Below are 14440 nucleotides of genomic sequence, written 5' to 3'. Positions count from 1 at the left end.
GAAGTCTTTTTCCTTTTTGCCAGCATCTTCATGAATGGCTTCTTACAGGTCTTCCCTTCTGTGCTCTGGAGATGTTTGCTGAACAGGGGAACATCCATCTTTCAAAGTTTCATCAAGATGCATCTTCAGGCAGCACCACTATAAAAGGTAAGGCATCAGCCAGTCACACTAGCATGTGAGAGGCAGGGAGTTGCTAAGGAAAAGCTTATCAGTAGGGTGGCAGAGTAGCCCCCCTCTCTCAACATAGTCTTGGCTAGCAGACAAATAGGAGCTGGTACACACACCAAAAAAACCTTATCAGCACTGTAGCTAGTGTTAGTGTGGATACCACACCAATATTTATTATCCGTGATACAAAACGGCTGTATCTTCCTCAGAGGAAGCACCTACCACTGGGGTTTCTGCTGATGCCTTCTCTGGGTAGGAAAAGAGCACAGTGCACGCCGTTAGGAAGGGGCGCAAAGTCGCCATGAGGTGTGGCCCTCCAAGAAAGAATCTGTCACTGTGCTAACGTGCTTGTTAGGAGAAAGTTAAGACAGAGGCAGAGCCACCACTTGCTTTTGCCCAGCCAAAGCTTTACAGGAAGGCTAGAAACTTTGGTTAAATTTTGACAATTCTAGTGCTAGGGTCTTAATCATACACCAGGGGTAGGAAGACCAGGCTTACAGATTTACTTTGCTTTTTGCTAGAATCTTAAGATATATCAAGCAGACCCAAATAAAAAATAAAGGCTATGGAGCCAGAGGTAAACTTAAGATTTAAGAAAATGGGTGCCCCTGTGCACATGTTCAGCTTTAGATGGTGCTTCCGTGCCGGAATTGAGTTCTCAGTTCTTTCACCCACAAACCTGCTCATTTCCCTCCAAGCCTCCTTCAGTGACCTCATTTGGTGTGGAGACTTTTGGTTACTATTGGGAGTGAGAAACCCTTGCCAATCTGCTGCCAGTCTACCAGTAGATCCCAACATACTTCTGCCCTTCCCTGCTCTACACACAGCATCCTGTGTATGTCAGTGTGTGGAGATGATGTGTCCCAGGGTTCCTTCTCAGGGACCTATTAAGAGGAGATAAGTTCCTGGACCTACGAGGCCGGAGCGAAGGAGAAGGGGCAGGAAGTGTTATTCCCAATGGCTTTGTTCTGCCAGGATGAGAAATGGCTTTCCTCTCAGAACTCAAACCATCCAAGGGAGAGGAACAGAAATGCTCAGGACTTTTTTTTAAAGGCCTACAGACTCTCAGCCTATTTCCTCATGCCCTGAGCAAACGCAGCATCCACCTTTTTCTGGGGTCTGACATGCTTTTGTGCACTGTTCCCTAACTCCTAAAACCAGCCAGTTTTTAGAAGATTGTGTCGGCTCCTGTAGAGGTCATTTGTGTACTAAGGCCATGTAAACTATCCAGATATCAGTGAATCTTCTGGATGCTGAAATCTTACATATGCCATAAGACAGCGTTCCTCAACTTGGTGCCCTCCACTTGTGTTGGAGTACAACTTCCATCATCCCCAGCCAGCATGCCCATTGACTGGGGATGATGGGAGGTGGACTTCAACACATCTGGAGGGTGCCGGGTTGGGGAAAGCTGCTATAAGACTTCTAAAACCAACTTCTCTCTGCTTCTGAGTAATGATACTGATGCTGCTGGATTCTTGCTGGATTCTCATGGTGCTCCTGAAAGCAGGTTGGGTGAGGGAGGCATCCGGCTGAGGTGAGCAGTGAAAGCAGAAGTATCACTTTGTGCTTGGTACTGCCAGTGTGAGACAGGGGTGGGAGGAGAGCAGGACTCTGGAGAACTTCAGTGAGACTCTTCTAGCAGAAAACAATAGAAGTGTTAGAAGAATTCTCCCACTGGAAACTGACCCCATATCGATGCACTAGAGAGAGATTAGGGATGTATTCACATCTACCCTCTCAAAATGCAGCAATATATTTTTATAGGTGAACCCAAGGAGCTTCATGCCGCCTGACAGTAGTGGGTAGGTGCAAATGCAACCTTGTGAAGGAGCATCGAGGTTCAAGTATCAGAAAACTCGTCTCAACACAAGCCTGCAGTTGAGCACACTGTGGTACAACTACTCCCTCTTGCAAAATGTTGATACTTCATTCGATCCCCCTTGAAAACTGAGCAACTGGTAAGCTTTAAAAGGAAGAAAGAAATCTTGTTGACCCATTTTGGCTCTAGTAGGAAGGAGTCAGCCTAACCTTCTCAATGTTTTGTTTTTAAAGCCTGCTTTGACCGGGCTCAAGCCAAGGCTAACACCCACAACAACAGAATGCCCAGGCACAACAGGCAGAACACTAGATTTTAGATTCCTCTCCCCGAGCATCAAAACCAATGCTAGTTGGCTCAGTACAGCACGAATTTGTCATTACTAAATCCCCTTGGAAATAATGGAACAAGCCCAATTCCAGTGTTTACAGTAGGATTTAGTCATGTCCCCTTTGTACATTCTCCAGCATCAACCTCTACAAATGTCATTTAAGTACTAGGAGTTTTAAAAGCTTTTAAGTCTTTCATAGCGTAAACCACATCCTTTAATGCCAGTCCTCATTTTAAATCAAGACTAGAACTTTTGGGAGAGGACTTGTTTTTCCAAAGCATTTTTGCTCATGCTTAGCTAATTAACATATACAACACAGCATGTTTAAGATGGAACAAGCTACCGCAAGATTGAGTGTACAGAAATCTTTGCTTTCTAGAAAGGCTATGGCAGAAAATACTTTGTTCCAATTTAAGGTATAGGCTTTGCAGATTGGGTGAAAACATGGATGTTAAGAGCTGCAGGCTTGTGAATCAACTTCTAACCATCTTTTTGTCACGACTACCCTAAGATGAAAATGGTGGAAGCCCCCCATCACATGTGTCTGCCCCATTCATGTGTAATGCAGGGAGTCGGTGGGGTTTTAATTTTTACTTGAAAACCATAAAACCAGGTGGGAGGAGTGGAAATCTCCCTTGCTATATCTCCCTGCATACCTTTTGCATACTCTTCTTCCAGCTGTGCTCACTTCTGATATTGGAGCCAGGCTGGGAAGAAGTGCCTGGAGTGACAGAGGGGGGTGCAGCTCCCCTCACCTCCACACTCCTTGAGCTGTAAAAGATAAAATCAGACCCCAGGCAGGGAGATAGTGCAAGAGGATGTGGCCAATATAAGATCAAAGAAACCTGGCTGCCTCCATCCTACCTAGTTTGGCACAGAGTTTAACAAATTAAGATTATCCCACCTGATAATACAATTGCAGCAGCTAGAGTTATGTACATAATTCCCATGATTCTGAGGTTTTGCTTTCTATGGAATATGAAACCAACACGCACATCGTGCCTTCTGTCTTTGTGATTAGGGCTACAAGGCTAAGGAGAAGGGAAAGGCTGTTCCACTGAAAAATTCCACATGCCTACTCATCACTTTTGTAACAGGCATCAAGATGGTTGGGTCAATAAGCAAAGGAACTGGGGCAACCCTCACCCCTAAAGCTGAGGAACTGATTATTTGAATCTTTGGCAGGAGTTAGGAAACTGTTCTACACTGTGACTACCATCGGATCATTTTGTGTGTGTAAGAACTAAGTATGTATTAGTATGTACATGTGTGTGTGCTCACACACTAACCAAAGAACAAAGACTGTACTACACACATGCCTGTGCACAGACAGGAAGGCCCACCTTAAGTCTGTATCCCATCCCAGTGTTCTTTTCCTCATAGTCTCCCTTTTACAAATCTTAGTTGTTTTCCAGATTCATACATCAAAAGGACATACAGAAAAACCAGTATTCTTGTACTTCTGACCAAGTCAAACAAAATAGAGAACGGAAGCTAAGTCTGGCAAATAAAAGTAATACTGTATTTCATGAGTCCAGCTCAGATTCCAAATGCTGCTGATTTGCAGGAGGCAAGATTATCTCCAATATACACAGTAGCAAGTGGGGTGGGGGCTCCTCTATTTCGAGGAGACCTACAAGAACCCAGTGAGTTCCCTGTGCAAACCATGTTTGTGTTCATCCACAAGCCTAAGTATATGCAACTGAGAAACGGTGTTCTTGTTAGCTGGAAAGATGAGAACGCAGCCTTCCTGACCTCATAAACATCCCACTGTATGATGGGGTGGGCTTAATCTCCCTGCACTTAGTATAATGGGTTGGATCCAGATGTGCCCTCGGTGGCATTTTACTGGCCCAGGAGGAAGGGGACAGGGCAGCCATTTTCTCCAATTCCCCGTGTAGTCCCCAATGCCACCTCATGGGCTGTTCTAGAGGGCTGGGGGCTGCAAGGGGAATTGGGAGAAAATTGGCACCCAACCCCCTTTATCTAGTGCAGGGATGGGCAACTTGTGGCCCTCCAGATGTTCGGGCTTACAACTCCCATCGTCCCTCCCCATTGGCTATGCTGGCTGTAGGCCAAAACATCTGGAGGGCCATAAGCTGCCCACCCCTGCTCAGGATCCCAATTCCCTTCATGGAGACAGGTCTGGATCCAACTCAAAGGCTTCAGTCATGGGAGAGAGCTGTAGGCTTTGCAAGAGCTGTATATAGCTCTTTAGAGCTCTAGCTATAATGTTCTGCTCATCATCTCCTCTTGCAGCCTTTTCTAAGCAGGCAGGCAGGCTGGATACCTATTAACACTGACAAAATGACCATGTACTACTCACCTGGCTTAGCAAAAATGTCTACAGTCCTTGTTCAGAAGTTGGTTTAACTTTTCTACCTTGCTTTCAGTCACTACTGAAGATACCTCATGTGGTGAGACTGGGCATATCTCATACAGTCAAAGGCTCCTCGAGTGAGCCCAGGCAAGCCTAAGGGGCTGCACTGAAATTAAAAAAAAAAAAGTTTTGAATCCAGTTTGAAGCTATAATATAGCCTAAGGGAATTTAGCCTCTTCAGTTGTGTCTGCACACTTTGGGTGAGGCCATCTTTCCAAACTATGACGAGGTGCAGTCTGTGTAGGCAGTAAGACACTGACAGTCAAAGGTGTTAGCACAGGCACACTAGAGGCAGAGTTTATTACACTACGCAGGCTAAGAACCCTGGAGAAGAAGAGCCCCTCTTGTTAAGAATGTCAACCAGCTCCTGATGGAAAAAAACATTGCTACCCTCATTCTCCTTTGGTCATTACAAAGCAAAAGAAATATTTAATAGATTTATACAGAGTGAGAAGCTGGAAGAAACAACCCTCTGCCCGTCTCTCCCCAATTGGGACAGAAGATCTCAACCTGGCCCACAGATATGGTCCTCTAGTTGTCACAAGCAGCAAAACATCAGATTTCCTACTGTCAGAATGTGGGGTATATCATTTCCAATAAAAGCAATATTTACCAAGAGCTGCTGTTTCTGACCCTCTCTTGGAAGGGCAATTGTGGCCCCTCCCATCTGCCCTCTGAATGTAAAAAAGGGGTGGAGTGTGCGCAAGTGTGTGCCGTTTCTCCCAACAGTGCAGACACATGACGTGGCTGGTCCGGGCCACATAGTCTCTGATCCCTCATTTGTACGCAGCAGTCTTTAAAAAAAATATCGTATTATAATAGGAATTTCTCTTTCCATCTCTCTAGTTTGGAAAAGTGTCAATCGTCCGTGAGATCCTGCACAAAAAGAACTTCCGTGTGGTGGCTGAGTCCAGCTTCTTGCAGCGTGGGTGGATTAGGCCACTCCTCTGTAGGAAGGCAGGGCAGGACACGGCGGGGGAAGTTGGCCTCAATCTGGAACTTCTCCGGGCTCTCTTTCAAAGAGAATAGGAAGTCATGGATCACCTGGGGAAGCAGCAGACAATTATTTGCCGAAGGATTTTTCTTGCCTATAGGAATGCCTAGGAGCAGGTTAATGGACATTACAACAAGCTCTTCCATGTTTACAGGAAGAATACCCACTATTTTGCAAAGGGCAATATAGAAACCTCCACCAAGAAATCACTACATACCAATTTCCTATAAAATATTTTCATAAGCAATAAGTCATCCCATATTTACACAAAGAGATACTGGCTTGGATCCAGAGTTCCCATGGGACATTCCCACTGCAGGAAGAGGGGATGGTCAGGCAATGTTTGCTGATTCCTCTTTCTCTCCACAACCCCCTGAAAGCCTCCTCCAAAGATTTGGCAGAGGTGGGTCTGGGGGCTGCAGGGACACTCTGGATTCCGCCCATTGCTTGCTGAAGGCCTGCATGGTGCAACAGAAAGAATGCTGTGCTTCCATATCGGAGATCCAGGTCTGAATCCCTTTATGAGGCCAAGCAAGTGGCTCGGGTGACTCTCAGCTTAATGTAGTTTGTAGGCTTTTTGCTATGATAAAAATACTACATTAGGAAGCAGTATAAAAATAAGAATATTCTGCTTTGCTTCAGGCTTCATCTCAGCTCCACCATTTCCACCCCACTGAAGATTCCGTTTTAGTTTATCTGTCTTAATAGCCTGCTAATTCGGCAGTTTCAGAACTCAAATATTTGTTCTCCAGTCACCCATAATTTGCCAGCCACAAAGCTAGGAGTCTCTGCCCCATCCTTACTGTTAGAGACTGCGCAAAATGGAATCGCCTCTCCACCCTGGAGTCATTGGGCATTTTGAAGATGATCTTGACACTTTCTGGGTCATCAGGATGTGGCTCTGGAGGAAGGCATTCAGATTTCCGTTCCTTCTCCTCCTGCAAGGTCTGCAGGGATAAAATGGACATGTGAACAACAAGTAGCAGCTCCAATACTTTTAACAAAATCTTATATGCTAGACATAGGCCAAGGACAAAATGCGGAAATGCCTGCAAGAGATTCATAAGGTTGCCGCACTATGAAGAGTACTAACCACTATGCATAACCCATCCAGAGTTAAGGTCTTTTACATCCTATTGAATTCAATGGGAGTCAAAGCATGCACTTAAAACTCTTCAAACGTACTCATTGAAACTTTGTTGGGTTTTGCTCTCTGTTAGGAGCATTGCGTTGTACCCCGTCCTTTATCTCCTTTATTCATCTTCTAGCAGAAAGTGTAAGATGCACATTGGTTTCTGCTGTATCCTCTCCTAGGGACAAAGGAAGTGTCCAGTTAAAGAACTGGACCCTGGGACTAAGAAGAACCCACCCTATGCAAATATAATTATCAAAAGGAGCAGCTCCTATCAAATTGCAGTTGTAATTACGTTTGCATTGGTAACATCAGCACTGTTTAACTACTCCTATTGAAAGATATACATGTTTGCAAGTATTCTAAAAGATAATCCATTTTCCAAATGAAAATATGGTTTTGTTAGTAGTTTCCCATAACATATATGTTTTAACATATCAGTGATAGAGTCAAGGAAAGTGAACTAAGTTATCACATGAAGCTTCCAACCTTACACTTCTTTCCCAAAGTATATGCTAAAGGACAAACATACAAAACCATTGACCCAGCTGGCACAATCACCGTGGCGTAAACAAGTCTCGGTGGCTTGTTTAAGCCATGGCACCTGCCAGCACATGCTGTGTGCCATTCGCCTACTTACCCGCCTGGGCACAGCTTGTTGTGTCATCTGAACCCGGGTGGCATGGCTTGTGGGAGGGGGAAAACAACCCTCAAATAACCCAACAGGGCATTTGAGGGCTGTTTCCCTGCTCCAACAAGCCATGCCGCCTGGGTTCAGATGACACAACAAGCCATGCCCAGGTAAGTAATTAGGCAAATGTTGCCTACCATGGCTTAAACAAGCCATTATGGTTCGTTTAAGCCACTATGACTGTGCGAACTTGGCCACAGTGTAATAACCCATCTATGAATCAAGCACCATACAGTCACTAATGGCACTTCGAAAAGAGACTTGCCTGAAATCTCACGCTGTAATGAAAGCACCTTAAAAGTATCACCAGAAGTAAAAAGGTGATTTAGATTACAACCACCACGAGCATGGGGAATAATGTATGACATCTGGCAACAAAACATTGTTGCTTCATACTGCAAGTAGCCATGCTACTTGTAATATGCAGGAATTGTATTAATGGAGAGAGAGAAACATTACCTAGGCAAATGTATACAGTGATTGATACCTGTTAAAGTTAAAAGTTATAATTGTTTAAATATGAAATACACTTTTGTGGTCTGAGTTCTATATAGTAAGGTGTTGCTAGTATGGGGTCATTGACCAGAATGCTTGTTTCTATGTCTTATAACATATGAGATGGTATAGTATTTTCATCACAATATAGACTTAAATGTCAAAGGCAGACACAATATGGTTCAAAACTGCATCAAAAGATTAATCACCGAAGAGAATTTGGAGTGGTGAACAAGGTTAGCTATTAAAACAGAAATTTTAACTAAGATGTGGGTAACTGAACATGTCATTTAACGATAGTAGAAATCTCCTTTCCCTTAAGAACATAAGAGTAGCCGTGCTGGATCAGACCAAGGGTCCATCTAGTCCAGCACTCTGTTCACGCAGCGGCCAACTAGCTTCCCATGGGGAACCCACAAGGAGGACAAGAGTGCAACAGCACCCCCCTGCCATGTTCCCCAGCAACTGGTGCACATAGGCATACTGGAGGCAGCATAGAGCCATCAGGGCTAGTACCCACTGATAGACTTCTCCTCCAGGAATTTGTCTAACCTTGAGATTTTAAAGATGATTCTCAATTAGGAGCAAGTGATCAGGATTGTTTAAAAGCACAGGGGATCCTGCCTTGACTCTTAAAAGTTCCTTCCAAATCCATATGATCCAAGATACACAACCACAGCATCGCCAGGCTGCAGACAAAATGTTCTGATTTTTATGGATTAATTTACAAATCTGAAGTTCTGAATATTATATTTAGATCTACTGAATATACAACTTCAGTGGTAGGGTGGGGAACCTCCTCCCCAAGGAGTCTTTGAATCTAGCCCCAAATCTCTCCTCCTTAGCACCCCCACGCAGCAATTAGGCTTAGAAAAATCATGTGAATGAGACCTTTTCCACCCCCACAAAATCTAACTGCTGGGGGGAGGGGATTTTTAGGACATGACAAGTGGGGAGAGAAAGGTTAAACCCCTGCAGCAATTAGGCTTAGAAAAAAGGTCCCTCTCGCACAAATGGGACCTTTTTTCCAAGTCTAACTCCTGCAATGGGAAGGGAGACAGCAGGATTGGGGGGACAGACGGGGGGGGGGGGATAGTCAGAGTGTGAATGTGTGTGTGTATAGGGGGGGGGGGAAGGAATGGATGAATGTGAATGGGGTGTGCCTGCTCTGTTTGGGCTTTGGTCCCACCCACCATCAAACCCAGTCCTTCCCCCAAGGGACTGCAGCCCTCAACATAAAAGAAGGTCCCCTACTCCTGGTTTAGTTACTTTAAACAATGTTTACTAACTTCTCTGCAAAACTCTTTAGATTGTGTGCTCTATATTTAGTGATGATCTAAATCAATGAACTGAGAAAATGCAAAGAACTACTAATTTTATATTGTACTATGAAATCTAGACTAATCAACTAGAAACGGCCTTGTAGAAACTGGTAACTGCACCCCTACCCCATTTCCAAAATGCCTGTTACTTCGTTGGCAGTGATAAGAGCCAGGCTACAACAGGCAGTACAAGATGTACTCTGAAGCTGTGGCACCTATTCCCATTGTGAAAACTGCAACCAAGACCTGTGATTCACTGCTATCAACACATTCCCTTCTCACCCGTTGCCGCCTCTCCTCTGCCAGCTTCTGCTGCTGCACCTCCTCCTCCTTTCTCTTCTTCTTCTCACGCTCTTCCTTTTTCTTGCGTTCCTTCTCCTGATCTGCCCGTAAGGAAGCCAGGTATGCCTCATCTTGCTGCTGTCTCAGGACCTGAGTTTGGTTTCTCTCTTCTCTAATAGAGAAGGGGAAATTAAGAGCACCTAAATAAGAACTGTTATGACAATGCCCATAGGTTCTAGAGCAGTAATTTTAGATTTATTTTTTTTAGGAGGGTGGGTGTTTCAAATTGAGAAGGCTCCCATTTTGTCTCAGTTATGACTATGTACCACACTTATGTCTGCAGTGTATAGCACTACAACAACATCTAACTTGCACCTCCCACTTGTGTGAAGACATCCCTGCGCACAGCTGAGCACTGAGGAGCTGTAGACTAAGAATATTGAACATAAATGATCTTTTTGGAGGAGTTGCCCTCAACCACTGCCCTGTATTGTTGCCCAAATCCAAATCCACACACTGAGCCCAGAACTGGATTGTTTTGAAGAAACCCATATCCCACTGGTCCTGGTCACTGAAATCCACCTTTGGGGACAAAAGATGGGATTAAAGGCTGTTTTTTGTAGAATTTTCTCTGATGGAAGGAAGGGTCAAGTTATCTCTGTGGCTTCTGCTGAGAGAGGCATGGGTAGACAGACTATCGAGCAATTGAACAAGGCTTGAAGAGAGGTGGACGAGGGGATGAACTTTGGGCTCATGTTTGGATAGCCCTGCAATCCCTAGGGCTCCAACCCTGAAAACATAGATATTTCAACTATAAAACCTACAACAGCTTCTTTCCCCATGGGATTGTAAATGGCTACAGCATGTAAGCTGACATATCTGCTTCTCATTAAATTTGTCATAATGCACAATCTCTTTGAAAAGTTGATATTTTAACTCACAGCTTCAGACCAACCACATAATATGAATACCATTAAGGTAACATTTCACCACTGCCAGCTGCAGGGTGCTGATGGCCCTTGGGCAGGACAGTCTTGGCAAGTCCTGAGGACCCCTCCCACTGTACCCACCAATGGACCAAAGCAGCCTTCCCCAAACATCCTCCAGATGTGTTGCATTTCAACTCCCCTTACTGCTCACCACTGGCCATGCTGGCTGGAGATGATGGGAGTTGAAGCCCAAAACATCTGGAGGGCACCAGGTTGGGGAAGGCTGGGCTAAAGGGGGGAATGAGCATTTATATGAGTAGCAGTAGTAGCAGCTGCCACCAGCTGCTTGCTTGCCCTCTCCCTCAGAGAGCAGGTATGTGACAAGCCGCTTCTGCTCCTCTTCACTGCCCATTTGCTTGGCTCAGGTGAGAGAGTGGGCAGCAACAGCAAAGCGACGCAACGAGGAGCTCCAGTTGGACCTCACCTGGGGCATGCACCTGCTGACTTCTGATACTGCTGACTTCTGAAGCCTGCATTTTATGGTGTTTGAAAAACACAACAAGAATCTGAAAAAAGCATGACTGGCATCTTTAAGAGTATGCCTTGAGTGCAGTCTTCTTCTCTTTGGCACCATCAGTAGTCAGTTTCCTCTTACTGACAAAGAAGAATGGTGCCAGTGATCATAAACTACTGGTACCCTCTTCCCATTCATGATTAACCCATTTTTATAAAAATCATGGAGTCTCTCTCGATATGTTACATCCTACCTACATTAGAAAAGTTTGCCATAGTAACACAATTAGCCAGTAACATGCATGAATATCAGTGATGTAATGAAGTAGGTAGTTGAAGTTTAAATAATGTATTTTTCAGCTATAGGATCTGCTCCATGCCCAGATACTTAGATCAGGTTGAGAATGGCTTTAAGACTTGATAAGTCTTCCCAAATTAGAAGTGATGGACCATGAATGTCATTAAAATGTAGATTATATCTGATTTAGGCTGACCCAACACAAACCCATTAAGTATTTTGGGGTAGAGGGAAGGGTGAAGAGAGGGATGGTATCCCTGTTTTTAGCCTAGTACCTTTCCAGGCGCTCAGACACCAGGTATGTCTGGTTGGCATCCATGATGAATGTCAACTGGTTAATGAGGTCATCAGGTTGGATGAGTCCTTCTAACCTTCCAACTACAGTCATTCTGCGATCTTTCAGCATGATAATTGCCAGGAATGGGTAGGTGTTCTCATGTAGAGCCTGAGATACTGAGACAAATATATAAGAATACTGCCACTATTGGCAATCGCAGCACATAAGGCATTTTGAACACATGAAGCTACCTTAAACTGAGTCAGATCATTTGTCTAACTCACTACTGTCTACTCTGTCTAATGCCATTCAATAAGAGGGGTGGGGACTCATCTCAGAACTGAATGAGTAATTAGGGAGACCAGATTGTGAATAATTAGAATTCAGTCAACTTCCATCCATGGACCACCACACAGAATAACATCTTAGATCAGGGGTGGGCAACTTGTGGCCCTCCAGATATTTTGGCCTACAACTCCGATCAGCTCTAGCCAGTATAAACAATGATGAGGGAACATGGGAGTTGTATGGAGGACCAGAAGTTGCTCACTCCATCATTCATTCATTTATTATATTTTGATTACATTTACAATTACATTGCTATACCATCCAATAGCCAAAGCTTTCTCAGTGGTTCACAAAAATTAAAACCATAAAATACAACCTGATAAAAAATATAAAACTTTAAACATTTAAAACTACAGTATAAAACTAAAATAAACACCAGCAGCAGTGCAAAGATTTAAAATACTGTAACACATTTAAAAAACAGAAACTGAAAGACTAAAATGCCTAGGAAAATAAGGTCTTCACCAGGCACCACAAAGACTACAAAGTAGGTACCAGATGAGCCTCTCTGGGGAGGTGATTCCACAACTGGGGTGCTACAATTGAAAAGGCCCCCTCCTTAGTAGCCACCAACCTCACTTCATTTGGTGGTGGCACTTGGAGAAGGACCTCTGAAGACGATCTTAGGGTCCAGGGCAGTATATATCGGAGGAAATGGTCCTTCAGGTAACCTGGCCCCAAGCCGTACAGGGCTCTGAATTTTAACACCAGCACTTTAAAGCGGGCCCAGAAATGGACTGGCAGCCAGTGCAGGTGGGAAAGTACTGGTGTAATGTGATCACATGTGCCAGTCTCCATTAACTATTTCACTGCCCTGTTTTGGACCAGCTGAAGTTTCCAGACCCTTGTCAAAGGCAGCCCCACGTATAACGCATTGCAGTAATTCAGATGAGAGAATATCAGACCATGGACAACCATGGCTAGGTTATCTCTGTCCAGATAAGAACACAGCTGGTATATTAGCCTAACCTGATCAAAGGTACTCTGTGCCACCAAGTCCACCTGCGTCTCTAGTGACAATGCTGGATCCAAGAACACCCACCCCCTAACTACAAACCTGATCCTTTAGGCGAATGCAACCCCTTCCAGAAAGGACATCTGAACATCACTTAGCTGGACAGACAACGCACCCATTTTCAGTACCTACATCTTGATTGAATCTGTTTATTGGCTCTAATTCAGTCCATTATTGTGCCCAGGCACTGATTAAGAATACCCTTTGCCTCACCTGCATTTGATAAAAAGGTTGAGAACCAGGTACCATCCGCAAATTGATGACACCTCAGCCCACACCTCCAGATAAACGCCCCCAATGGTTTCATGCAGATATTGAACAGCATGAGGGATAGCATAGAGCCCAGTGGAACCCCGTAGCACAGAGCAATAATTTGCCAGCACCACCGTCTGGAACTGGCCATCCAAGTAGAAGTAGAACCACTGTAACCCAGTGCCTCCAGCTCCCAACTCAGACAGCCTATCCAGAAGGATACCATGGTTGATGGTATTGAAAGCAGCAGAGAGGCCCAAGAGAATCAACAGGATCGCACTCCCCCTGTCCCTCTCTTGGCAAAGGTCAGCCCACAGGGTGACCAAGGCAGTTTTAGATATCCAGTTCCTCATAAACCTAACACCCAAACAAAGCCAGTATAAGAAAGTGAACAATAGCAGCCAGTATACCCACCGATTCTAGCCTGTATCAGTCTGCATATTAAAGTATTTATACCCTGCCCATTCCATTCAAAGAGTATTCAAGATAGCGAACAACATTTCCAATAAGAATGACAAATCATTAAAAAACATACAAAGATAAACACAGCACAGCCTCAATACTGTAAGAATGAAGCAGTTCAGTCACAATCCAAAAGGTCTAGAAAAAAACGTATGGTGCGGTTTGTTCACCTTACTGTAAAGGGAGGCAGAACAGAGTAAAGCAGCTCCAGTTAAGAGCTTATTCTGACAGATGAATACCAAGAACTAGTGAATCAGACCAAAATCCAGCTTTCTGTTCCCACAGCGGACAACTAGATGCCTCTGGGAATCCCACAAGCAGGACATGAGCACCAGAGCACCCACCTGCTCATGCTCCCCAGCAACTGGTATTGAGAGGCTTACTGCCACTGATCCTGGAAGCAATGTATAGCCACCATGACTAGTAGCCATAGCTAGCCTTATCCTCCATGTATTTGCCTAATCTTTGTTCAAAGCAGTCCAAGTTGGTAGCCATCACTACATCTTGTGGCAGTAAATTCCACAGGTTAACTATGTGCTTTGTGAAGAATGTCCTTTTATTTGTCCTGTATTTTTCACCGTTCAGCTTCATTGCATGATGCTGGGTTCTAGTATTATGAGAGAAGGAGAAAAACGTCTCCCTGTCTACTTTCTTCACATCATGCATTGTTTTATACACCTCTATCATGACCCCTTAATCACCCTTTTTCTAAGCTAAAAAGCCCTAACGTGG

At 44.4% G+C, this 14440-nt stretch overlaps 1 protein-coding gene and 1 long non-coding RNA gene across 3 annotated transcripts in view; one reads left to right on the top strand and one right to left on the bottom strand.

Moving 5' to 3' along the window:
• Positions 1-1557: 1557 nt before the first annotated feature.
• Positions 1558-14440, top strand: part of LOC146354609 (uncharacterized) — a 30674-nt gene continuing 17791 nt past the window's right edge. For both annotated transcript variants that reach the window (XR_014788451.1, XR_014788450.1), the window contains exon 1: positions 1558-2129. This is a non-coding gene — a long non-coding RNA (uncharacterized LOC146354609). The remainder of the gene's footprint in view (positions 2130-14440) is intronic.
• Positions 4980-14440, bottom strand: part of FAF2 (Fas associated factor family member 2) — a 29723-nt gene continuing 20262 nt past the window's right edge. Inside the window, exons 8-11 of the mRNA XM_084839322.1 lie at positions 11630-11807; positions 9615-9786; positions 6496-6639; positions 4980-5742 (exon numbers count right to left, since the gene is read on the bottom strand). Coding sequence (XP_084695448.1) covers positions 5557-5742; positions 6496-6639; positions 9615-9786; positions 11630-11807 — 680 coding nt within the window. The 3' untranslated portion in view covers positions 4980-5556. The remainder of the gene's footprint in view (positions 5743-6495; positions 6640-9614; positions 9787-11629; positions 11808-14440) is intronic.

Source organism: Heloderma suspectum, chromosome 2 (genome assembly GCF_057233095.1).
Source record: "Heloderma suspectum isolate Gila_16-S chromosome 2, 16-S_ref, whole genome shotgun sequence".
Lineage (NCBI taxonomy): Eukaryota > Metazoa > Chordata > Lepidosauria > Squamata > Helodermatidae > Heloderma > Heloderma suspectum.
This window is presented reverse-complemented; position numbering and strand designations above follow the sequence as displayed.